The 26714-nt window shown below is 38.3% G+C and overlaps 1 protein-coding gene across 17 annotated transcripts in view; it reads right to left on the bottom strand.

Moving 5' to 3' along the window:
• SORBS2 (sorbin and SH3 domain containing 2) overlaps positions 1 to 26714 on the bottom strand; it is a 205575-nt gene that overhangs the window by 39287 nt on the left and 139574 nt on the right. For 3 of the 17 annotated variants that reach the window (XM_065899808.1, XM_065899810.1, XM_065899811.1), the window contains 6 exons: positions 26370 to 26542; positions 21204 to 21270; positions 20473 to 20517; positions 17752 to 17941; positions 14974 to 15088; positions 221 to 270 (listed from right to left, as the gene is read on the bottom strand). In XM_065899808.1, the coding sequence (XP_065755880.1) occupies positions 221 to 270; positions 14974 to 15088; positions 17752 to 17941; positions 20473 to 20517; positions 21204 to 21270; positions 26370 to 26542 (640 nt within the window). Of the gene's footprint in view, positions 1 to 220; positions 271 to 4502; positions 4566 to 6340; positions 6425 to 7113; positions 7273 to 14973; positions 15089 to 17751; positions 17942 to 20472; positions 20518 to 21203; positions 21271 to 25577; positions 25706 to 26369; positions 26543 to 26714 lie in introns of those variants that run through there. The other 14 variants (XM_065899805.1, XM_065899806.1, XM_065899817.1 and 11 more) reach the window with 11 other exon arrangements.

The following is a 26714-nucleotide window of genomic DNA, read 5'->3' as shown; positions in this document are numbered from 1 at the left end:
AGAATTTCTCAGCCTGTAATGGAATCTAGAATTATTTTACTTAATTTTTATACATTCTTGAATATGGTCATATAAAATGATGCAGAAACAAGTTAAAACAACTTCATGAATTATGGTGCTTAAAATAAAGATGAGGGATACATAATTTTTCATTTCTATTTCACTGAAAAAGAAACCACTGATATAGAATATCCTGGTTGCATAATAATGAGACTCTTACCTAGTGGGTCTTTCCAGGCTCCTATCTATAGAGGATTGATACAAGGAGACCTGTTAAGATAGAAAGATAGTTCCATGAAAATTTTTACCATAGTATAATTTTGTTTGTCCCTGGACATTATAGTAGGTATCCTAAAAAAGAATACTGTCAAAATTGAGATTAAAAATACCATTTATTTTGGGCATAAAAATGTTTTCCTGAAGAGAAATCATGCAACCTAATTTCTACTTTCTTCTTATCTACTTCCTCTTCTAATATACAGTCATCCCTTGTTGTATCTGATGGGAATTGGTTCTAGGACCTCCCCAAGGATATCAAAATCTGAGGATGCTCAAGTCCCTCATATACAATGGTGTACTATTTGCATATAACCTACCCACATCCTTGCGTAAATTATCTCTAGATTACTTATAATACCTAATACAATGTAAATGCTATGGAAATAGTTGCTGGCGTGGAAAATTCAAGTTTTGCTTTTTGGAAATTTCTGGAATGTTTTGTGGGGGAATATTTTTGTCCCTAAGTTGGTTGAATCTGTGAATGTGGAACCCACAGATATGGAGGGTCGACTGTACAGCACCGCTCTTCTCTGTGTAACTCAAAATATTCATAAATCAAACATTGCCTGAGGGGGAAAAAGAAAAATCAGTAACCACTCCTTCACGTAGAAATAGACTATAAATAGAAATTTCTTACATACAGGAATGGTTTGATGTTTAAAGAAATATTTGTAGTCTTCAATCCTTATAAAACATAACCTTCTTTATAAATTTTTGTCATGTTGCCAGGTGTTATTTTTATGTAGACATAAAATGTAAGCAGAACTTCTTTCATTGGTTAACATAGACATGACTTTTTAATAAAAACCACAGAATTTGGTTTGAAATTAAACTAGACTACCTGGTTCTTAAATCAGGTACAGATTTATATCTTTGAAATTAGTTATGTTCAGGGTTAGTTTAAAATAAATGATTTAATGAACCAAAATATAACCTTTTTTTAGAAGAGTGTACTTTTAACATTTTAGTCAGAAAATCAGCTCTCAGTTATCCATGGTTTTAGGGACAAAGAAAAATAGATGATACAAATTGATAAATAATTCCAAATGCTTATTGTACACACCATTTTCATACTTCTTCATTCTGAACAATACAATGAAACAGATATTAAACAAAACTGTTAGATATGAATTTGAGATGAAAGTAGTTGTGGTATGATGTATGATGTCTAAGATGTATAGGGAAATGCCTACCAAGTATATACACACACACATACACACACACACACACACACACATACACACACACACACAATCCCCCTTATGCATAACTCTAAAATTGCTTCTATTAACTAATGTTTTCATTTTTACTGAATGAGAATGGAATTGCCCAAAAAGAAACAAAAGCATCTCTCTGCAAGAGAATATTACCCTCTCTTTTCTCTAGACAGAGAAAAGCATATTATGATACTTTTAGTTCCTGTAAAACATTTAGATTCTGAATTTCTCAATAAATATAAAGATAGAAAAAGATTGGTCTGCTAATCGGATAAGTTTACATGACTGTTTTAACTATTCAGCTACTCTGAATTGGACACTGGAAAGGTGGAAAGATAAATACTAAATAAGAAGGATGGCAAACAAGTAAATAAATAAAACCAGACAATTATATTCTGATTTTGAAATATTAATTCTACATGTTTGCAGAAGAGCAACACCAAAGAGCCTCAGAGCACTGCCACCTGTGTGGCTCACAGCTTTCATGGGACATCCAACCACAAACCACAGTTGGCCATCAAAAAGTATCCATTGTGGAACACCCTTAGAATACCCCTAGAGTGATCAGAAATTTTGAATCACCAGCTAAATGATTTTGAATCATGAGCCTAAACAATACTGTAATATGAACTAAAACATAGTGTGAGAAGTGAAGGCTCTATACTGATAAATTAATTGTGTTTTAGACTTAGGCTAAGAAACTACAATTACTCCTCCTTGTGCTGGTTTCCACAACCTAAAATAAACTGAAACCAGTATTGTGATGTGTGTTCAAAGGAAAGGTTCAGTATTAAATTATAAGGAAACAATAAAAAGTCTAGATAGATGACTAAGAGAAAACCTTGTATGATAAGTATATGAATAGTACTCATTCTGAAATGGAAATTGTCTCCAGAAAGGAGGTAGTTATTTTGCCTATTATGATCTACTGAGTATTTACATATTACCATTATTTTAACACACCTAAATGAAGGTCACGTTAATAAAATACAGACACTGAATTGCTCTTTCTGCTATGTGATCATGTGATTAAACTTTGCTTAAAAGTCCTTAATTGTTCCTTATTAATGCCAACTTCTCACTTATATTTATGGATTAAAAAGTATGTTATTCATGGCATATACTAGGCAATTGATAAATGGTAGCTAAGATAATGTCTAATCAATTACAAATTTTACCAGAAATGTTTTACATAAGGTTATTAGAGACAGAATCCAGTACCTTATCAGAGGATTTTTTAACACTGAAAAACCATGATGTGAAGTTAATAATATAGTTAATATGCTATCAGAACATACAGCACCCCCTTCTCAATCCCTAAGAGATAATGCAAAATCAGTTTACCATCGGCAAAGTGCTTCTTTATGTGATTTTTTTTTGCCACTACTGTTAACATTACAGAATGCATAGAATTAAGTTTCTACTATTTTTATCCCAAGGATTATTGTGTAATGTTAATTATAGAAAAGTATTTCACAGAAATGAATGGTTAATAAGAAATAGTATTAAGTAAATAATTTGTTTCTAAAAGATTTGAGCTCTAAATATATCTTTTGGAATTGCTAAGAAGTATGGTATAAAGGAAAAGCACTGAAGTGAAGGTTAAGCGATCTGTTTTTTATTTTTAATTTGCCACCATATTATCATCTGATTTTGGACATATTTCTTAAAATAGTTGGACTCTACTTTCCTTGACTGAAAAATGAGGGAGTTAGACATGGCGATCTCTAACTCCATTTCAGTTCTCAATGAACTAACTGTCTTAAAAATATCTTGGAAATATCTGACCAAGATGTCTGAGAGAAATATCTGACCAAATTGAATTCCAAAGTAAATTCTTTGGCTGTTCATGCGTTGAAATGATACCCTTTCTTCAGATCTAGAGGTAACATGACACACAGAATAGAACCGCTTGTTGTATTTGATTTTCTTCAGATTATACACCTATCTATAGCAAATAAGCCTTTAGAAATGATTGAATTCAATAACCCAGAATGTTTCTGGTTACTCTATTTTACTTTTTATTTAATATATAAATATTTCAACACTTCTCTGTTTTAACATACACTGTGATGCATACCTCAGGGGAAATAATTTGGAATTGCAAATTGGTCTAGAAGGTTGGGTATTTCCTCCTGAGACTGTGCCTGCAATTCCAGTTGTCACTATCGTGTGTCAGTAGTATATCCTGCAGCATAGGTATTCTACTAGTTTTGTTTTCTAGTTGCATGTATTTAACTGAGTTAAGACTTTTCAATGAAAATATTTATTTTTCATACTCTCTTTGACTAATTCAAATAACACTTTACATTGCCAGGCATAAATTTTTTTTTTCTTACCTATCAGATTGTCATGAGCATTCCTATACAGAGATGGAAAATGCATTTCATCTCATTTGCCAGTGATAATGTATTAGAGTGGCTGCCTGGATTATAGCATTGAGAAGGATTAATATTGTCTGCCAAGGGTATCTGACTGGGAAGTTGTGACATGTGTGCCAGTTATTTGTCAGCCCTATTCTTGATTTTATCTGATGTTAAAGTCCACAAATTGTATTTAGGAAAATGAAAGAATTAAAGTTTAGGAATATGTGAGACATAAAAATCTGATTATCTAAGAATATGAACCGTCATTCTACACCTCCAAGCATGATGATAAAACGGCTCAGAAGAGAGTTCTAGCAGTATTTTACTCAGTCTAATCAAATATATGCACTAACACTACTACTTTTGCTTTTTGATTATCACACTCCTGGATACCAGGATGCATTGAATAGTTCACCTGCAAGCAATGATCGGAATGATTCTTCACCTATGTTTCACAAAGAGCCAACAATTTTGGTATAATTAATGTCCAGGCAATGATACTGGATACAATCTAGTGATGCAAAGACAGATTTTCAAAAAACAGCTTAGACACTTTAGCGAATTGTAAAACACGGATGTTCAGAATCACAGTAACAGGTCCTAAGAGAGAAATCTGAAAAAGAGAATAATTTGTTTTTACCTCATTGGAAACACCAGAAGAATGATCTTGAACATAGTCCAGAGCCTTTTTAGGAGGCTGGGTGTAGATGCACCACATAAGCAGAAGTGTAGAGATGGAATGGAGGAGAATCAATGGCAGCAAGGAATGAACATGTGGAAAAGGTGACAACAGTTAGAAATTGAGCGCTGACAGTATCAGATACACATATAGAGTGACATGAATGGAGCAAAATGGGTGTAGCCCAGGAGGAAGAGTGCAATGTTCGTAAATATTCTTAAGCACTGGGCAAAATTACTAGTGATTTGATTAGTATATTTATAAACTCATTTCATCAAATCAAAATTAGCACTCCTAGTCTCTAGCCACAGAGGAATGCAAGGTACATTAAAAAAACACCAAAGGAGCAGGTGGATAGCATGCTGGTGAGTTTCCATGTGTGGCCTGAAAATGATTGTAGAAAAACGCTGATAATTTAGGCTCAAAACAGAAATTGGTCCTATCCCTGTAAACTGTCTAATCAACAATAACAACACATATAAATTAAAGCTAGGGAATTTTTTTTCTCTAAAGCAAAATGCATTTATGTAAATACTTGGATTCAAATTAGGAAAAATATTCTTCCTATTAGTTATAGAAATTCTAAAAATATTATTTTGTTTATACTCATTTACAGTCACTTTTGATCCAGTTCAATAAGATACAATGAATCTAACCAAGTCTCCTTTGCATTTTAGGGGACAAAAGGGACTAACTACTATAACCACCTAGTATATAATATATGGTCAGTATATGACTGTATAAGTCAGTCTATGACATGATAAAAGAAAGATTGTACTCTCTGATCTTTAATCAAACTTCTGTGCGGTGTATTCGGTATGTTCTTTAAGTGTTTAAAATTCAGAAACACCAGTGAGAGTATAAAAACTATGTAACTGACAGACATCAAATGCACTGCTGTCAGCAGCTGCAGTTCCCCAGTAAAACTCGAGTTAATAAAGGAAATTGCTGTTTGAAGCTTGGGTTGATGCTTTATCCCAAACAGATTAAGCAGTTCTCGTAAGGTCCACCTTTGGTGGAGGTCTGGGGACTAGAGGAGTTGTGGTGGTTTTCAGTAGCAGGAGGAGAAATCAGGGTCCACAGGGTTTCCTCGTTTTTCCTTTTCCTTATATCCCTAAGGGCAAATGAGACATTTTATAGTGGGGATATCCTGGCAGTATATTATAGTGGGGATTTGCCAGAAGTTTTTCTTTTTCTGATAGGTCTGAGTTTAACTTCTGACACTGCCACTTAACTCTCTTGGGCAAATTACTTAACCCCTCTGACCTCCAGCTTCTTACTGGAGGGACACTGTGAGGACTCAGATCATTAGTATGGAACCCAGCCCTCTCCAGGTGCTTGGTGATTCCTCAGCAAATAGGAGCTATCATAACAGTAAGTTTTATTATTGTAAATTTCACAGTGCTTTTCTGATTGAGCTAGATCCAAATGGACTGTAAACAAATACAAATCTTCTATAAATCTGTAATAATTGTCTGACTATTCTAGGACCGATACTATCTCAACATTTTGAATCTGTAATCAATCAGATATAAGATAATCTAATGCATGATTTGGTGGGAAAGAAAAACTATATAGGAAGTGTCTGACATGTTTAAATGTTTGGTAGAGAAGTGAATGCGGGATAAACTGTACCAAATTTGTGTGTGTAGAATATACTTTTCTCAGAGTGTTTTTGGTGTACATAGTATTCAGCTCTCGTTCTCTAAATGACACCTATCTCTTCTGATAACGATATGTTTTATAAATCAAACAACATTCTCCTAATCGTTTTATATTAACAGTCTAGCCTCACTTACCGGGCGTCCAAACTCCAGTTCTGAAAAGAATTTATACCAGGGCTCATTTTCTAAATCTATGTCATCTGGATTTATGCGATCAGTCTGGAGCAGATGTGAAGGAAAAGGGAAGGAAAAGTCACACTGAGCTAAGTGAGGGCAACGCTGTGAGGCATGAAAAACACACATTCGCACACAAACATGCATCAACTCTCACCCAACAAATCTCAGCCAGAGAGAACAAAGGAAGTAAAGTAAAATGGGCAAAATTAGGATATGAAGGTGAGCTTTGATGGCATCACTTAGGCCCCTAGTTATTTTCTCCGCCATCATTTCTAGTTTTCTCCTTAGCTTGATGCATAAACTATGACAAACTCTCTGTGACAGTGAGATTGAGCATTGATAGCACAGCAGGATATTAAAACAGGCTCAACTCAGTCACCAAGTAGCTCTTCTGGGCGAGTCACTCCATTGCCCCTGCCCTCATTGGTCCCAGCGTGTAAGCCTGGAGTCAGCAGACAGTTCGCTCAGGTGCAGGCACTTGGAGAGCCTGGGGAAGGCAAGGGGTCACGTGGGAAGAGATACAAGGTGGGGGAGGAGTGAGAAGTGCTGGGAGACTGTTAGCGGGTTGTTTGGCATGAAGAACCCGGGGTCTCGGTGAGAAACAAAAGGGCAGCAAGGTGGGGGTGATGGTGAGTAGCCAGCCTCTGATTATCTTCTTAGCCTCTGGGGAGCAAGGGCTGCGTCTGAACTTCCCGACGGCATGAGATAAGTTAAAGAAGGAAGGAGCTCACCCAGATGGGAGAGAGAGCCGGGGTGCACGCGCTTGGTGTGGGAATGCTGGTCCTGGGCGGAGGGGAGGGGCTACCAGTTACTTCTCCATATGGTGACAGAGAAGTAGGCTTCCGGCCAGGGTCCCTTGGAACAGGTGTCGGAGTGGTTGGGAGAGGGGGCTGTAAGAAAAAGGGGTGAAGGAAAAACTGCTTCATTAGATGGAGGTTCTCGATGGAACCAAGAGGTCACCAGCTAGCGGCACTTTGTGTCCTGCCTTAGGTAAGACAGGAGGAAACGTTCAGGAAAGGTGAAATGTCCCCGGGGTCTCAGATAATTTAGGAATGGTCCAGATCACTGAAAAGGTGTGAAGACAAGAAACCTTCACAAAGTGAAGAAAGGCCACGTTTTATGAGATACCCCGAGTATCACCTTCTACCGGTCCACCTTGAGCTAGAGAAATGGACCTGGGTGGAGTTAAGCTTTTCATATTACTGTGGTCGGTCAAGGTTGGGGAAGAGAGAGGCAGAAAATCCCACCCTGGTTTGGTTAACACTTTAGAGAAAAAAATTTTTTTTTTTTTGGTAATTAACTTACACCCCTCCACTGGTTTCTGAATGTCATATTTAAGATACAAAGCCTAGGACTGTTAATATAAGCAGGTTGAGAAAATATATACATATTATATATATGCTTTAATAATAGAAAAAAAGACAGAGCATTTATTTTACCCAGTGATACCCTTAATCTTTTAAATAATACATGCCTGACCAGATTCATTCAGGCCATTGATTTTACATTAAAAAGGGATGCTTAAAGTACTACATATGGGTTATGACTTCTTTGAGAATTTATTACATGACACTAATTAAGCGTGGAACAACTGGACAGTAATATTTTAAGTCAGGGGAAAAATTAAAAAACTCCAGTTCTCTAAAAGCCATTCACCTGGGCCAGGAGAGGACATATTCCAGGAGTTATATGATGTACTCATGGCCTCAGAGCAGATCCGTATCATTCCCTTCCAGTTCCTAAAGAACTCAAGGACCTCCATGGAGTAACTACATCTCAGCTCCAGAAGAAATGCTCTACAACCTTGTGATCTTGGGTGCTTTGAGATATGCCATATTCAAACAAAAGCCATTATTTGACATTAGCTTGTCCGAGTGTTTTGTTGGCCTGTTGCATTCCCAATAATTTTGTTAATAACACACAGTCTGTATTTAATAATCAATTATATCCAAAGTCTTTTTAGAGATGTGCTTTTTATTTCAATATTTTATGAGATTATAATAGTAGTTACAGGCAGTGATAGAAAAGTTTGAGACATGATAACACAAGAGCGAAAGGGCCTATGGTATCCAGAATATGTGGTGACCATAATGATAAAGGCCATGTAACAACCCTGTGACATGTTTACCGTGAAGCACTAGGGGATTAAAAACCGACTATGATAATAGTTGTGGTGGTGTCACAAAGCCTGTGTCTGGACAAGCACAGTATTGAGATTGTTCTGTTCTTTCTTTTAAAATATTATTATATTTTATAATGTTATGGGGAACATCGTATAATTACTATGAGAAATGTTGCAGAAATTTTGAGATATATTCTCTTACTTAGTCAACATTATATTTGGTTTTACATTTCAGAAGTAACAGTGAAATTGATAGAAAATATTCTGGTAATTAATTTACCATTTTCTGTTTAATTAAAAAATTTGTTTCAATTTATCTCTGGTTCAATAGTGCAAAAGTAGTAATTGAGATTCTGATAGTACTGAAATACTGTTTTTCTCCAATCATCATTTAGATTATAGCTGCAGTATGTAGGTATTTTGTGGAATAGTTTGGCTGGAGCTGATATTTAAGGTAGTTGACACTAGAGAGAATTTTCCAGTAATTTTGTTCTGTCTGTAGAGACCCAGGACTGCTTCCACAGGAAAACTAATCTTTGGCTTTTTCAAATCTCACTGTTTCTAATGTTATATCCTTAATAATATTATTAATTCTTGATTTTATAATCTCTGTTTTCATGTACAGTACTTTATTTTGCTAAGGGGAGATAGAAACTTCTCTTAGAGGAGACATTTGTTTAAAAAACATTTTGAACAGTAGAGGGCAGCAAATGTAGAGGGCCAAACAAGTAAGTATATTTGGTTACAACTTCACTTCGATGTCCACCTTAAAAAATAGATACAACAAACAAATATACTAAATCCTGATTTATAGAAATCTATTTCTATGATAGACTATGGAAAAGGGAGCAGAATATCTACCATCCTGCACCCTACCTTGGAATGGCAACTTCCCATGAATTACGATTTTGTAGATTAAAACTTCAATTTATCGTCTCAGTGGGCAACTGTCTAGAATTCATGCCAATAGAAGTTAGAAGAGAAAACCCCCGCAAGGATAATTGGTAATTCTCCATAACTTTGGAACTTGATGAAAGGCACATGCTTGAGCAGAGCCTCGATGGTAAAGAAATGGTTAAGTGGCAGAACTACAATTTTCTATATGCTGTAGTTGACCTTTGGAATCCCTTTAGTCAGGAAACAATTAAATGTATTATGTAGCAATCTTGAGTCACTCTAAGGTACCCAGAGGCCTCACAAAAGTCAGTGATACACATTCAGATGGTCAGCCAACAGACAGACATACATACTAATGATCTCACTAAATCAGCACTTTCCCTGAGTGACTTGAAAGTGTTTTAGTCGTTCAACATGAATGTTAACATTCAGAAACTCATTTAGGAAGCATGATCATGCTCATAAAAGACAACAAAAGAGCAGAGATACTGCTGTCCCTCTCTCTGCCCTCTTTTGATCTCTTTTCATTTTGAAAAACTCAGCACACCTGGGCTTAACAATGAACATGGGGGTCATGAGCTCAAGGGGAAGTAAGAAAACCTAAAATTATAAATCACACACAATTCTTATTTAAAGGTAACCTGTTTTTGAAGTTTCGTTTTCTACAGTTTAAAAGCATTTTGTTGCTTTTCAGGTTATAAAAATTCTACTGTTCTCAGAATTCTTATTGTGGGCATGGGATTTCTATGTGCTGTTCCGAACAGAAAAGTTGCCAACATCATTTGGTCCTTTATAGCTTATGCTCATTAGATTTTTAAGCTTTAATGACATTGGCTGCTATGTTTTATATCTATTGAGATACCACAGTAAATGCTCTACACATTGTTAGTTGGGTTAATTTTTTATGGTTCAAACCAACGGATGAAAGTCTCAGAATTTTTATAGCTTAAGCTTTAAGTGACAGTCTTCACTGCTAAAGAAGCTTAAGTTTACTGAGGGCTTAAATTGCATTTCAACTCTGCCCTGTGTTTTCAGTGCTTTTTCTTTCACTTTTACCATTATGTGCAGGTTTAATTATTGTAGAAGAAGATAACATCTCCCCATTATTTTCTATTTTCAAGCATAAAGGTGTCCTAAATAAGTGCTTAATTGAATTTATATTATTTTATTTTAATGTGGTTCACCTATAAACATATCCAACCCAGATGGGTTGTAGAATTTTTATTAATATAATCCAAGCAGAGAGTTTGCATGATTGTCTCATGGAATAAATTGCGGTTCAGATCAGTTTAAGATAAATTCCTGGTGATGGCAAAGTATTTTTCTAGATCAAACATTTGGCCCATTTAGTCATCATTTCTAAATTTATAGTCAAATGAGCATCTAGGCACTTGGAAAATTGTATTCAGGGGCTTCCCTGGTGGTGCAGTGGTTGAGAGTCCGCCTAACGATGCAGGGGACACGGGTTCGTGCCCCAGTCCGGGAAGATCCCACATGCCGCCGCGGAGCGGCTGGGCCCGTGAGCCATGGCCGCTGAGCCTGCGCGTCTGGAGCCTGTGCTCCGCAATGGGAGAGGCCACGACAGTGAGAGGCTCGCATACCGCAAAAAAAAAAAAAAAAAAAATTTATTCATTTTTTACTTTCCTGTTAAAGAATATAAATGCATAGTCCATTGATTTCTAAGGAAGAGGAGAATTCTTTTGGCCAGGGTCGGAGGAGAACTTCTCTTCCTCTACCCCCTTTGTATGCTAGGGAATCATGGAATTCGGGAACCACAGTTACTAATAGCAGTGTGTGGAATCCCCCGTGTGTGATTTGATGGAGACCCATGGTGTCTTTTGTCACTAGAAATGTACAGACTTCATAGATAAGCAACAGAACAGGGATTAGGCCCCACCAACTTTACCCACTAACTGCAAGGGTAAAACCTATACTCATTCCCTTACTATTAATTCAGTGTATATTCACTGAACACCTACCATGTGCCAGGCATTGCGCTAGGTGCTGGGGATTTGACTGGTGCACCAGTCGGGGTCCCTGCCTTCAAGGAGCTTAAAGTCTAGTGAGGGACACAGACAAGTAAACAGGCCATTACAATTCAGGGTGGTGAGGGGTAATGCAGTGTGCTGTAGGGGGGCTCACAGCAGGGGAAGCTTGGCCCCAGTAGTGTCCAGTAGTCAGGATGGTGCCCTGGGGGAAGTGAGACAGGCCAAGGGGGAGATGGGATTTTCCACAGGAAGAAAGAGGTGGTGGAGAGAGTATTCCTGGCAGAGAGACAGCCTGTGCAAAAGTCCATGGGGGGAAGATTGAGAGCTCTCTGTAGAGCTGGAACATGGTGAATGAAGCAGGAAGGGCAGGAAGATACTTGAGGCCAGAGAGGTCAAAATGGGGGCCGAACCACAAGGTTTTTTGTATATTACATTAAGGAACTTGGATTTTGCTCTAAGGACACTTGAGAGCTGGGAGAAAGTTTTGAGCAGGAGGTTTTCTAAGATTGCCCTGGCTGTGGTGTGGAGACTAGATTGGAGAATTAGAGAAAAGAGTTAGTGGCTGTCATTCTAATATAGGCAATGGACAGTTGTGGACAGAAGAGAGGAGTGGCCGTGGCATGTCTCCTGGGAGGCAGGACTTCGAGATGGCTGGGGAGAGGGGAATCCAAGATGACACTTGGGAAAACTGGGCAGACGGTGGCATCATCTCGGAATTCAAAAGAGCAACAGAGCCAGTGCACCAGTCAACCCAGCGGCGGTGTATAATTTACAGACGTTAAAGATGAAAAGAGCAAAGGAATTCTCACAAACTGTCTTGGAGGAAAAAGACATGAAGGTGCCTAAATCTTGCAGTCCTTACATGTTGTCCGTGTGCTGTTCCATCACTCTCATTTAGCAAACCTGCTCTCTATCCTCTCTCTTGTGTGTGTCCAAGACACTCTCAAATCTTACGTGAACTCTACCAAGATACAGCCACTCTCTGCAACAGCACCATGCCCTGAGCCCTTTGTTTTTGTTTTTCTGATTTAGAGAGGCAGCTGGAATGGATTCAGGGTTGATGAAAAGAAAAAGATAATAGTCGAGTCCTATAATAAAAACCTGGCCAAAATGATAAAGATGATTAGCTCAAATCATTTTGCGTAAGGCTGGCCCTCAGCAAAATTGTTTAGGAGGGATAAACATTTTGGTTCTTTCCATTTCTTCATAAGATGTCCATTTTCATTTCCTTCCAAGTTTCTGGGTTCCCTCCACTGCTCCTTTCCTGTGGCAGCAGAGACCCATCCGTACCCAAATCTTCAGCCATACCCACATTCCAGATCTTTCCATTCTTCTTAGAGCTAGTTAAGTATACTGGTCTTCTGTCCTAACTATTCAGGGCCCAGGTTGCTGGTAAAATAAATCCAGTACACTAATTTATTATAAATGAACAAATAAACTAACTTATACTGCAAAATAATTAAATAATCAAATACTCTAATTAAGGTGATAACGACTACCAGCTAAATGTGTTTTCAATTTAGCTAATCCTGGATGTGCAGCAGTATGGTGGTGATTAAGTGCACCAGGCATGAGTCTGCCTGGGCTCAACTTCCAGGTCCAGCACTCACCAGCCACGGGAACCTGAGCAAGGTTACTTAATATGTGCTCAGCCTCTCTATCTGTAAAACGGGAATTCCATACATCTACTTCATAGGGTTGTTGGGATCATTATATGATATAAGGCATAAATTACTAATTATAAGGCCTGACACATAAGTAAGTGCTCAATAAGGAGCTACAACTACTGCTATTGCTGCTGTTATTATTATTGCTATTTTTAAACCGGGAGCCTTCAAAGCTTTAACCCAAAGACATGAGTAAAGTGGAAATTTCAGTCGCAATGACGGGCCTGTGAGTAAGCTCTTGATGGGGCGAATTCATTTGGTGTGTCTCCGTTTTAACCATACAGGAGATGGTCTACTTCTCACAAATGTGGCGCTACTCTGCATATTGATTAAATGATAGACTCCAAGTTCTTTGAGGTAAAGACTATGTTTTGCTCACTGCCGTGTCCCTCACACGTAGGACGATGCCTGGCACATAGGTGGGGCTTCACAGGTTTTGCTGCATGAGTAAATACTAGAAATACCCTGACGGGACTGCTTCCAGAATCAATCCTGTTTCCTGACATCACAGATACAAAAGCATTCCAGGACAGTGACATCCCCCAGCATCCTAAGAGTCTCAGACATTGTTAGAATGATCATTAATGTTTCGTTATTTACATTTAAATCTGACTCATTATCTTGCATGATTATTTTGTTATTTTAAACTTTATGCAATGGTGATATCATGGTTCAGCCACTTCTCATCTTAGAAATTTCAAAGATCATGATATTCGGTCATATAACTTAGTGAATGGGTTATATGTTTGCAATGGAACCTGCAGTTCGGTGGTGTTCCTTTTTTTTCTTTCAGTTTTTCTGGTAAAGTCCTGTTACTCTAAAAGATATGAGTTATCTGAAGAAAGGCAAAGAAGGCTTAGAAAAATATCCTGTATGAATTATGTGATTATAAGGTTTTTGAACATGTTTCTCAAGAACATAATCATAAATACAGTGTTTCAAAAACTAAATGAAGGACACTTATATTGGGTGTGGAGAGCAACGGTTTCTAATCAAATTTCAGGGCTGGCCTTATGTTATATACAATAATGTGGTTTCTTGGATACTCTTAAAGGCACTGACAAAGAAAACTCTCTTTTTCCTGTTCACTGACACCTAAAATTCTTTTAAGACAAAGACAAGAGCGAATTGCAGCCAGGTTTTGATAGAGGGGATGCAGAGGAATTATAGAATTTCAAAGAGATCCTGAAGGCATTGATCTAGGAGGGAAAGCAAGGACTGGGGGAATCAAAGCAAAAGAGGGCCAAGGAACAGCCTATTTGTTCAATTGTACTTTGAGGAGGCAAGTGGTTATTTTCAACTTTCTATGTCTTTTCCTTTGCATGTAATTAAAATATGTAATTGGGAGAAACACTGCAAAGTTAAATATAGTCTTGATCCATTAGATTGACAATCAGTCAGGAAACTTGAGGCTTGGTAACCTGAGGGAGATTTAATAAGAATCAATTAAAACAACTTGTTATAACAAAGGACATTTGGAAAATTTCCCTTTAAGCCAAAGAAATATTAAGAAACCAAAATGGAAACCAAGGGATGGAACTGCCTGGTCCATTTGTATCAGAGAGAATGAATGATTGTTCTCATTAGCAATGTAGACTGGCAATTCAGTGTTGCATTTGAGAGTTGTTCTTTTCCTTTTTTAAAAAATTAAACTCAGGATCATGATTAGGCATATTTATAGTTACATGAGAATGAGTCCTATATTTGACGAGTAGGGACAATATATTAGAGACTGTATTTTTAATTCTGAGATAAGATACACAAATCATGATACAAAATAAACATGATTTCTAAATAATGCCAAATAAATAAATTACCTTTGTGATTCAAAAATTGCTAAACGGTATGAAATTCAGGTTTATTTGGGAACCCAGGAAACCTAGAGAACGGGCATTCTGTTTAATGACAAGTGCTTACTGGTCTTTCATGCTGCAGAATGGATGACTTCCCAGGTTCATATTCAAAAATACTCCTTGGCTCAGAACGAAATTTCCTTGTGTCCACTTTTCTGTCTGGAGGGTCCCAGTCATGCCTAGAAATCAACAACAAATTACATATGAAAGTAATTCTCTGTGCTTAAAACTGTTGTATAAAACCACTGATTATCTGTTTTCAAAGCTGATTTTAGTATAGACTTTTTTTTAAAGCGTCTCAGGATAAAATGTTAATATGCAAAAAAATAGCACATTTGTGTTCTGTTTTTCATAAATGATTTAAAGAAAGCCGTTTCTTTGATTTCCTATTATATTTTCCTCTACTTCTTTTCATACAAGGACTATTCTCCTGCTGGCTCAATAACTCACACGAGGGGTTTGTATTGATAGAAATGCAGCCAGTTAGCTGCTGGTGAACTCTGGGGATCACAAATGGCAGCTGTGTATTTTTGTGTTTAGAGGAAGTAGCGGTTATGCTCCATTAAGTTATGTGAGTTTATCCTATCACTCTGTGACCTGGCGTCCTTGATCCGAAGTGACAAGGAGTAATGTACACGTCATGTTTGATCTTGTTTATCTTGCAAGTGGCATCATAGTTTGTCTATGAAAAGTGCAAAAGTATCACTTCGGTTGCCATCCATAAGAGCAAGTTGTATGGCAGTGGAGACCCTCCATGGCTTTACCCTTGAAAACCCAGAGGCTGGCATCTATTCCATCGCATAGGAGACCCTGGAATCAGCTCTTTTTCCTGAACTAATATCCTTCAAGAGGCAGGCAAAGAGGGACTTCAAAAGTAAAGCTTTTCTAGGTAGCTGAGGCTGAAGAAGGCTTCCTTTGAGAGGATCACATTTGAGGAAGAAGGATTTTCTGACTGTAGATGGAGGCAATTCTTTTGTTTTTTTCCTTTTTTAAAAAAAATATATTTTATTTGGCTGCGTCGGGTCTTAGTTGTGGCATGCGGGATCTTTGTTACCTGTGAGGGATCTTTGTTGCAGCATGTGGGATCTTTAGTTGTGGCATGGAACTTCTTAGCTGCGCATGTCGGATCTAGTTTCCCGACCAGGGATTGAACCTGGGCCCCCTGCATTGGGAGCTCAGAGTCTTAGCCACTGGACCACCAGGAAAGTCCCATGGTGGGGGCAGTTCTGACCCATAGAGTGGGATGAAATTCTGACTCCATGCATGTTGGAAATAGAAGTTTCTACAAGACAGGAGAATTAGGAGCAGGCAGGTCCTGGCTTTCTAGTAAATTGATGAGCGATATTCAGCAGATGTACTTTGAGCATCACATAAGGCAATGTATATGAAAACATTCTAGAAAATTTTAAGGGATTATCGTGTTTCTCAATGAAAGATTTATTTTTACTAGACATATAGGACAAAATACATTTAAATCTGAGTTCATTTTGGTTCTTTTTTATGGCAGAGATAGTATTTTGTGTCTAGACAATTATTTCTCAAATTTAAGACATAACACCTATAGACACATAATCATCATGAGGAGATGGGCGTTAACATGAGAACTCTTCACACATAATGTGTGTCTATCTTTGTGGTATCTTACACCTTATATGAGCAGTTACTTTTAATGGTATAACAGGGCGTTGAATATAATATTTCTGGGATGGGTATGACAGGTGGATGCTTAATAACCATATTAATACTGAATAATTCTTATATTCTTATTTATTATTGCTGGTATAGCATGAGCTATGGCTTTAGTTAGAGCTGAGTGTGAATCCTGGCTTGGACATAGTAGCTGCATGAGCTGAGCAACTTACTTTAATTTCTAAAACCCCAGCTTATTTTTTCTCTCTCTCTCTAAAATGGGTTTAAAATAGAACATATCTCATTGGGTTGTTCTCAGAATTAAGTAATATCATACAGGAAAAGTGCTTAGGTTCGTGGCTCACAGTGAGGTCTCAATGAAGGTTACCTATAAGTGGTACTATTAGTCATTATCCTAATAAAAACGGCCCAATAGAAGTGTGTTTATAAATTTTTATTTTTGTTTGAATAGTTTCTATAAAAATATTTCAGTGGGGAAATTAAAATTAGTGTGTGGAAGTGAGTCACAGGTAGACACATTAACTAATGCCTTACTTATGATTTATGAATAACCTTTTCTGTTTTTAAAAAGATACTTTTGTGATCAGAGGGGAAATTTTAAATCATTAATAGTCCTAACATTTCAAATCTGAGGAAACTGAAAATTAACTGCATAGTCTCTGACCTGCTATGCCAAAGGGAGCGTCAGTTATTTCTATTTATTTGTCTCATATGCATTTATTTTATTTATTTATTTATTTATTTTTGCGGTACACGGGCCTCTCACTGTTATGGCCTCTCCCGCCGCGGAGCACAGGCTCCGGACGTGCAGGCTCAGCGGCCATGGCTCACGGGCCCAGCCGCTCCGCGGCACGTAGGATCTTCCCGGACCGGGGCTTGAACATGTGTCCCCTGCATCGGCAGGCGGACTCTCAACCACTGCGCCACCAGGGAAGCCCCATATGCATTTATTGATCAAAGAGTGGAGATGACGCTCAGTTACTTCAAGTCTAACTCAGGTGACCATGATATTATGAACCAATGTTGTGAAAGTGTTCGCTACACTCTTGATAGAAGAGGTGAACATGGCACCTTTATAAGACTATACATATACTATCTCAGAAAGGTAAGCAGTGATTCTTCTGCTGAATGCCCTGTGGGCTTATTTTTATCCTAAGCTAAATACAGGACACTTCAGGGGAAAATGCCTTACTTTTCTGTTGAAGACCGATCTCTTGGTCGAAGTGGTGGGACTGGAGGAGGAATGTGTGGGGGAGGGACAGGAGAGGAAGCATCCTTAAAGGCATCAGTGCCGTTGTCGGAGTGGCTTTTGGAGAGGGGTCTGTAGGTCTGGGTCTTGGCAGCAGGATGTGACTGAGCACTGTAGGGTGAGTTGTACAGGCCTATCACGAAACACAACACAGCAAAACAAGAACAGAACAGAAACAAATAACATTTTGAAAGTGCATTACATTATTTATACCCCACAAAAATATCCCATGATTTTACCAAGATTATTATCAGTAAACATATTCACAATGCATGCATTGGATGGTATGCTCTTGATTTATTACTATTATTAATTTATTAATCATTATTAACTCATTAATGGATTGCATGCACGAGCATTGGTTACAGTGAATCCTCATCAATTATTATGGAATTAGTAATAATTCCAACTGGTACTAGAAACAAACTTACAGATACTTAGCAAATTTTCTCGTGGATAGTGTAAACTAATATCGTAGTTAAGATTTTAGAAGAAGATTAAAAATACTTAATAGAACTGTTTCCAAATATCTTCTATTACTTTAAAAGCTGTGATTTGCATATGATAATTGACGTGTTAATTGCAATCAAACAAAATATTGAGCAAGTTAAATACATGCGGTGCAAGGCATAAGGAAACATCAACTCTCAATAAGCTTATAGCACATCTGGGGAAAAGAGACGTGATTAGAATTATGATTGAAAATAATTGGTAGCGTATGATAAAGGCCGCATGAGGAAAACATATTTTAGGCATTAAAGATTTTAGAAGATGGTGATTGGTCAGAGAATATATCACAGAACTGATGACACTAGAGTGAGCCCTGAAGGATTGGTCTGGGTGGGCCGGGGAAGAGGGCAGCGGAGATGGCAGAGGAAAAAAAGCAGCAGAAAGTGCAAGGCATAGAACAGCGCGATGTAAGGTTAGTAGGAGGGGAAGAGACTAATCAGAGTTGCCTTGTCTGCCGATTAAATGGTAAAACTCTAAAGAGCTCTGCAAGTTTATACGTAACTACCGTTCAATTGACTAATTCTAATGGATGCAAACTTCAATATGAAAAATAATTATAAAAATTCTGAATTTCCTGCCACCTCAATCTTTTGAGCTAAGTCTATTTTCATTCATCTGCTCCTCCTGAAGGTCCATGCAAATTGGCTATGACAAATGAGACAGTGTCTGCACTTCTGTTTTGCCTCAGTGCTACAGTCAGACTTCAACTTGAGCGCTTGTTCAGAACGAAACAGCAGACCCAAAATGGAGTTGCTCGTGCTAAGCCCCACAGCACCAAACCGAGACTTAACTTAGTTACAGTTCTGACTCTGCCAGAAATGGAATCTTAAAGCCGTCCATCAGGAATGGCCTGGCCAGCAGGAGCTAGATACTCTGCCTGACAGCCCCCTGCCCTCCCCTCGCGGAAGGTGACCTTGCAGTAACCCACCCGCTGTTTTTCTTAGTCTAACTTTCCTGTTCCTGCTCCCTTCTGCCTATTGAAAGCCTTTCGTTTTGTTCAGCTCCTTGGAGCTCCTTTCTGTCTGCTAGATTGGATGCTGCCTGATTCATGAATCGTTTAATAAAGCCAAGAAGATCTTTAAAATTTTCTCAGTTGAATTTTGCATTTTAACAAGCGAAACACAGGAGAGGAGTTAGGAGAACCTGAGACCGGGAATAAAAGTTGAGGGAATCTTAGCAGGCCACCTGCTGCCGTCTGGAAGAGCGAGGACTGAAAACCAGATTCTTGCAGCTTGCTGAGCCCGTTCTGCTTGTTTTTTTCCTTCTACTTGTCGTCGGACAATAGTAGCAGAATCCTCAACAGTGAAAAGGCCTGAGTGCTGGCCTTCAGGCGTCGTGGAGGGGACAATCTCATCCCTTTTGGGGGTGTGGCTGGCAAGGGGACCTTGATGGGAGGCTGCAGCTGCTGAATGGGCCGTGGGCCTCGGAGACTGCTCTACAGAAGGCAATAACAGGCACTGTGCAGTCGTCCTGAGCCTGGGGCCGGGAAGTGACAGGCGGCCCTGTGTGGGGTCCCCTGATATGACATTTAGGAGAAAGCGATGATGGAAACATTTTTCAGGGGTCCCTCACTCCAGCCTGCAACCATTTCACAAGATACCAACTCACTCAAGTTCAAGTGGAAATGCCCGGAATTGAAGTCGTTCCATTATGACCGCTGGCAACTCTGAGTCAGAAAAGTGGTCCAGCAAACTGGGATGTTTAAAAATCCTTCAATAAATGATTGCATTTGGAGCAAAAGCATGGACAGGGTCACAAAATACCTTGCTTGACTTGTTTTTGGTGAAGTGTATCTGAAAGATCTTACGCAATTGTAATCATTCTCTCTACTGATAAAAGGAGATCTTTATCGTATTTTGTACCCCCTGTTACAGTATGTTCTTTCCTGCTGTCCTTCACACTTTGGTTAAACATTCCTGAAGCCCAGAATAAACTAACAGTGGGGATGAAGGAGATAAAATAGTATTAGTTCTCATTTCCATGAGAAAAGATCAAATCTTTCGTTATACATGCTGAGAAAAGAAAAAAAGCATCTTCCTAATTGTAGAGACTGAAATCGTGCACTCAGAGTGGTAAAAAAAAAAATGACTGGGAAGTTCTTCCAAGCATGGGAGGACACAGTGTAGTCATGGCAAGCAAGGAAACCCATCCTACCTGCATTATATGTATAAGGAGTATTATACATGTCTGTGTCATCATCTAGAAAATGAAACATAAATATTATGGTAATACAGATTGGTCACCGCATCCTAACAAGATAGCAGAACTTCAGAGAAACAACAGATTTGTTAGAAAACCAACACATTTTGCCTAGTTCATTAAACCATTTTTAAATTTTCAAATATTATGGGTTTTTTTTTTTCTGTTGTTTTTTGTTTTTTTTTTTTTTGCTGGGACTTTGCAAATTGACTTCTCTGGGCTGTTAACAGGTTTGCTCTGCTGCCCACTTCACAGCATACAGATATCAGTCCCTCTTCCTCCTTTCTGCCTGTCCTGGATCATGAATTTCCTTTAGTAAGTGCTTTAAAGATCCCTTGTCAACTCAGTGAGACCCAGCTACAGTCACTGTCTTGATATGGGGCAGATGCACGTGGACAGAGGAATAATGTGTCTGTTTAAGCAGATAATACGCCAGGCCAGTTTATACTGTGGATAGGGAAGGATGAAGGGTCACCTTCTAAGAGGCTTCCTGGCAGCTCAGGGGTGAAGCAGCAGTGCAGGTGTCTGGGAGTTGAGGGGTGATCTAAGAATAAGGAGGAGTGTTGAAAAGAAGGAAGGGCCATGAAGTTTGCTGGGGTCTTGGCAGTTTGTGTGAACCAAAACTACACAAAAGAGTGTACATCCTTCAGCCCACAAGGACCTGATCAGAAAACAGAACTACATACCCGGCTTGTGCACCATGTGGATTTGCTTAAACATGGTCTTGTACCAGTCCTTTGGCCTGTCAACTGTCTGTAAAAGAAAATGTCCAACAGTTACAAAACTGGTTCCAAATAAACATTGTTCCTCTTTGTATATTATATCTTTTTAAATAGAAGATTTCTGTTCTGACTCTTTACTATGTCATGATGACATATCAGTAATTTATCCAGGGATACATGCCATTTGTAAATACATTACCCTTTGTTTGAGTGGAGGCTGAGTTGGAATGTTATACGCTATGGTTTTATTTCTTCCAGGTCACAGCTGTGCCCAGCCCTAGGTAGTTGATATTTGTGCAAGCTTATTTATATAAAATTAACTGAATAAAAGTTATAGTGTTATAATTGTTTGCTTCGCTCCTTTTGGTGATAATTATCATTATCCATAATAACTTGTTAGTATACTGGTCAAGACATTATTTTAAAAATTAACTAGGGAATATTATGGACTCGAATTGTATTCTGATCATTGGCTTAGAATTAGAGAACTAAAAATTTGGCATTTACTAGTCTAAGTTACTAAAATACTGACTATAGTAAACAATCTAGTGTCCTAGAGCAAGTCACAAAATATAGATATTGTTTCAAGATTTCTTTAACATGATAATAAAATGTTGGCAACATTTGCTGTGCTAAACTGTAAGTTCCTTAAAAGCAGAAGCTCCTTATCCACCCTGCTTTTGACATAATATAAACAGTAGGCTACAGTGGAAAGCTGAGATTAATGTCAGATCAACCTAGATTCAAATCTTGGTTCCTTTCATTACTGTTTAATACTTCCAAGCAATAAGAATTTGAGCAAGTGAGGTAACCTTTTAGGGCCTCAGTTTTCTCTTCTCTAAGATGAAATAATTATATCCACATCGTAGAATTGTTATGGAAATTGAAAGAGACAGTGTATACAAAAAGACCTAGAACAATGCCTAGAATATAAGAAATGCTCAATAAATCATAACAGTAGGAAACCTCAGATATTTACAGAATAAAACAATGAATGAATCCAGGTTATTGGATGGAAGTCTACCTAATCGTATACCTGTGAAGGTGGACATATGCCTTTATAATCATAATTCAAGATTTTGCTTGGAGTGTCTTCATTTTAACTCTTCCAGGGTTATTCTGGTAAGAAACTTGACCATTCTGTATATAGTGACTAAATATACAGATTTTTCGAGGCAGTTCTCTTCATAGAAAATATTCTGTTAGGAAGGCCACAAAAATATTCTTGTATTTGTTAGACTGAGCTTTGGTGTAGATTTTATATCCTGCTTTTTCTTTCCAATGTGGTCATCGTGTTTTCCATCTGGAAATTGAGGGGTTTGTGCTATATCTAGACTTATTTTGATCTCTAAGAATACATGATTCTGGTAATCACCACAAATACAGAGTAACATCAAGGGCTAATTGACTTTGTTGGGAATCACTTCTTCACTCATTCTAGGCTCTTTCTACAATGGAAATATTGAGTGGATCACTGGTAGACTTTATACTCAAATGGTGGCTGTTATTTGCTGGGCTAAACAAAGTAGATGAACATGTATCTTTAAGGGACACTTATTTTCATAAAAGATGGATTTGTTTTTCATTAAGCTTTAATTCCTTTGCAGTCTTTAGCAATAAAAAATAAGACATAACTTTGTGTAAAAATGTTTCCCAGCCATACCTGGACACAACCAATGGCAACAAGGAAGCTGAATAAGTGAGTTATATCGCTGTATATGGCAATGCATCCTGACAGACAGGAGTTTTTCCTTCACTTGCTGGAGGGCACATATCTGGCGGGATCTCTGTTGTGCCATCTGCTAGCTTTATATGGTGAGCACAGAGATGCCAGAAAATGCCCAAGTTGCTTGGCAAAGAGGAATGTGAAACTGGTAAATGGGAATACTAAAACTCTATGTCCCTTTCTAAAAGAAGTCCTCTAAGCATTTAAAGTCCCTTTTAGAAATGCCACCATGTAGGTTGTTATGGCAAACATTGAGATTAGGTAAACGCAAGTCTACTCAAATTTCAGGAAGTTTACTTCTGTATTTGTTCTTCAAAATGATTTTGCATGGGCAGTAACTACTAGTAAATCACTATTTGGTTGTTTTCTATAACTTGGCTGAATAAACCTGAAATTTTACACTCCTGTAGTTTACAAAACATCAGAACTCTACATTGATTTATCGTGCAGAGATTTCCAAAAAGGGAAAAGACACATATTTTCTACAGTTTTGGTGATAATTATCATTATCCATAATAACTTGTTAGTGAGTATAGTGTTCAAGACATTATTTTAAAAATTAACTAGGGAATATTTTGGACTCGAATTGTATTCTGATCATCAGCTTAGAATTAGAGAAATAAAAATTTGGTATTTACTAGTCTAAGTTACTAAAATATGGCTATAGTAAACAATCTAGTGTCCTAGAGCAAGTCACAAAATATATTGTTTCAAAATTTCTTTAACGTGATAATAAAATGTTGGCAACATTTGCTGTACTAAACTGTAAGTTCCTTAAAAGCAGAAGCTCCTTATCCACCCCGCTTTTGACATAATATAAACAGTAGGCTGCAGTGGAAAGCTGAGATTAATGTCAGATCAACCTAGATTCAAATCTTGGTTCCTTTCATTACTGTTTAATATTACCAAGCAATAAGAATGTACACCAGTATACATTATTCTATTCTATTTTTGCCCCTTTCCAGCTTGGAAAAGACTCAAACGATGTTATATTTGAACTAGAAGGAAAGAATCTTACATTTCAGTTAACTACTCACCTTAATTACACAGTCTCGTGGGATCTGAACCCTAGCGGTTTTTGTTGTTGTTGTTTTTAAGGATGGCAGTAAAAGGCTAACATAGACGTCCCAGGTCGCATGAGAGAGGGCAGTCTGGGAGCTGCTTCCCTTTCTTCAGATAGTTCAAAGGTACATTTGGTTAATTCTTGGCTTTTTAGAGTTTCCATGTTACTTTTTGAAATTCTGTTTCCTTGGTCTATGCTGGTTGTCTAAAATGAGACCCTGAGATGATACACTGGGACAGTACTGCCTTTGGTGTGTACACTGAGCAGAAAGCCCCTGTGAAGCAATGTAAGTCTGATAATCATTACTTTCTATGCGGATGAGAAAGAAAAACAGCCTTGGAGATTCTTGGCCTGCCGTGGCTCAGACATGGCGAGACTCCACATTTATAAACACAGCTATACTTGGGGATGTGCTCTGTGGGGCTGACAGATAAGAAATGTGAATGACTCTTCAGACCTGTACCTTCTCTGCAAACTTTGAACAGTCTACATAAGAGCACAGCTGTACATAAAAATGCTGGTTCCTTATAAGGAACTTCTGAGTTGCTTATATTTTTATTTTCTATTTTATAGAGGGGGAACTTGCATTGAATGTCTAGTATCTGCATTTGTTTATGCATATCTAAACATGCTTTTGATTTGGCAGTAGATTAAAAATATATAAATTTTTAATATTTCTTGATTTTTTCACTAACCATCTATAACATCTCAGTTTTTTCCTTTTAAAACGTAAAAAGCAAGGTCTTGCTATTTAAGAAAATTATATCTTATGGATAAAGACAGTTCCAGCTTTGCATGTCCATTTGTGTCTATCATATATTGACTTAAAAACATACCTAGAGGTCTCAGATAAAAATCAGACAATCTATAACTACACAGAATCAGGGATCTCCTAATTTGTCAAGGGTCAATTAAACAAAACCAGTGACACTATACCTGTCTGACACTGTATCCGTACGTTACTAGGAAAAGAAATTCAAATTAAACCATTTTGAGTCAGAAATCTTAAAAGAGAAACAAACAACAGAGTGCCACCACCGGAAACATGCAGCCACCATAAGATTAAGAATGTTAGTCACAATCCCTGAACTCTTCCTGTCACTTAAATATGACAATCATTGGTTCCAACAGAGATTTTTAGGACTTTATAATTAGTCACATTCAACATCCTCAGAATCTAATGAGTCTAAAGCCCCAGCAGCTGCTCTACAGATTTACTTTCTGGCTTCCAATTCTAATACAGATGCTTGGAATAATCAAGTTTCAACTCTCCTCTCTGAACACAGGATCCCCATATGATGAATGCAAATCCAAGGAGACAAGAGACCCTCAGTCTTTGTCTTTTGTTCTTTCTGAGCGATTCCAATCGTCCCTGATCTCTTTTTCTGATCTCTTGCCGGTTCTTTTCCTCTCTCCACCCTTGTCTTTGGCCCCCCAGGTTTGCCTTCCAGGCCAGTAGCTTTTGGCACCAGCCCAGCCACATACGTGGGTGTTGCAGACCGAGTGTATGCAGTGGGCGCTCCCTTCTCTCACCACCCCCCAGTTTCACCTGCAGAGGTGCTGCCGCTCTCATCCTGGCGCCCCCAGTATTCCTTCACGCAGGCCAGCACAGACCTCCTCTCCAAGTGGACTGGATCAGCAAGCAGCTGCCTGCCCAAGCTCAGCCTCTGCTGCTGCTGAACTTTGCCAGAAGGGGCTGCCCTGAAACACCGAGCAATGTTCTGGCAGAGTTTAAAGACTTAAAAAAAAAAAACCCAAACACTTTCACTTATCGCCCCGGAGAGCTCTCAGCAGGCACAGCTGACGAGGGACACTAAAACGTGATGTGTATTTTCCTCAGACAGTTTTTCCTTTCCACGACATGAACTCCCTTCCCTCCAATCATCTCGCTGCCCAACACCCAATTCACGGCTCCCAGTCTCCTGGTGGTAACACATCCATCTCAAGAAACAAATCACCGGTTTATTCGCAATGCACATGGGAATTCAGTGCAGCCAAAGAATTCACATTTTCTTCTTCCTTCTTTTTCTCTTTCTATTGCCCCAACACTCCATGGAAAAGGTAAAACCAGACAAAGCCTACTTTTATCGTTTAACAGAATCACAATTTTCGTGATTTTTTTTCGTGATTTTTAATTGAAATGGAAAAACAGATTGGGTCATTATCTTCAATCGACAGTTCCCTTTCTCTGCCACACACAGCATAATATTCATGAGAACTCAGATGGCACGGAGGGCAATCCTCATTATATAAGAGCATAGGAATGCACAAAGCCATTGACAATCCATCCTTTGTGGAGCCTGTGCACAGCCCCGGAGCAAGGCGCGCTGGCATTTCCTACCGTTCTAATTGCCGTGGGGATTCCGGATTCATCCACCGGCCCGATCCCCGGGTAGTGCGGCGCTTTGATGACTGTCACTCTCTTCTCCTCCTCTGAGGATCTGTACAGTGGTATCGAGCTGCCCATGCTGCCGTCCAGAGACTGTGCATGCTGGGGGTATGTCTCTGAGGAATCTGTGGAGAAAATTTGGTGAAATATACTTGATGCACGAGGAATCAAATTAATGGAGCCTCATGCCTACCGTAATATAATATATTTAATTACATGTAATTACGTATAATTACATAGTTATATGTAAATACATAATACTATATTATAATATATTTATAAATATAAAGTGTATTT

The sequence above is a fragment of the Phocoena phocoena genome, chromosome 21 (genome assembly GCF_963924675.1).
Source record: "Phocoena phocoena chromosome 21, mPhoPho1.1, whole genome shotgun sequence".
Lineage (NCBI taxonomy): Eukaryota > Metazoa > Chordata > Mammalia > Artiodactyla > Phocoenidae > Phocoena > Phocoena phocoena.
Note: the sequence above shows the minus strand (reverse complement) of the source record. Positions and strands in the feature narration are given on the sequence as shown.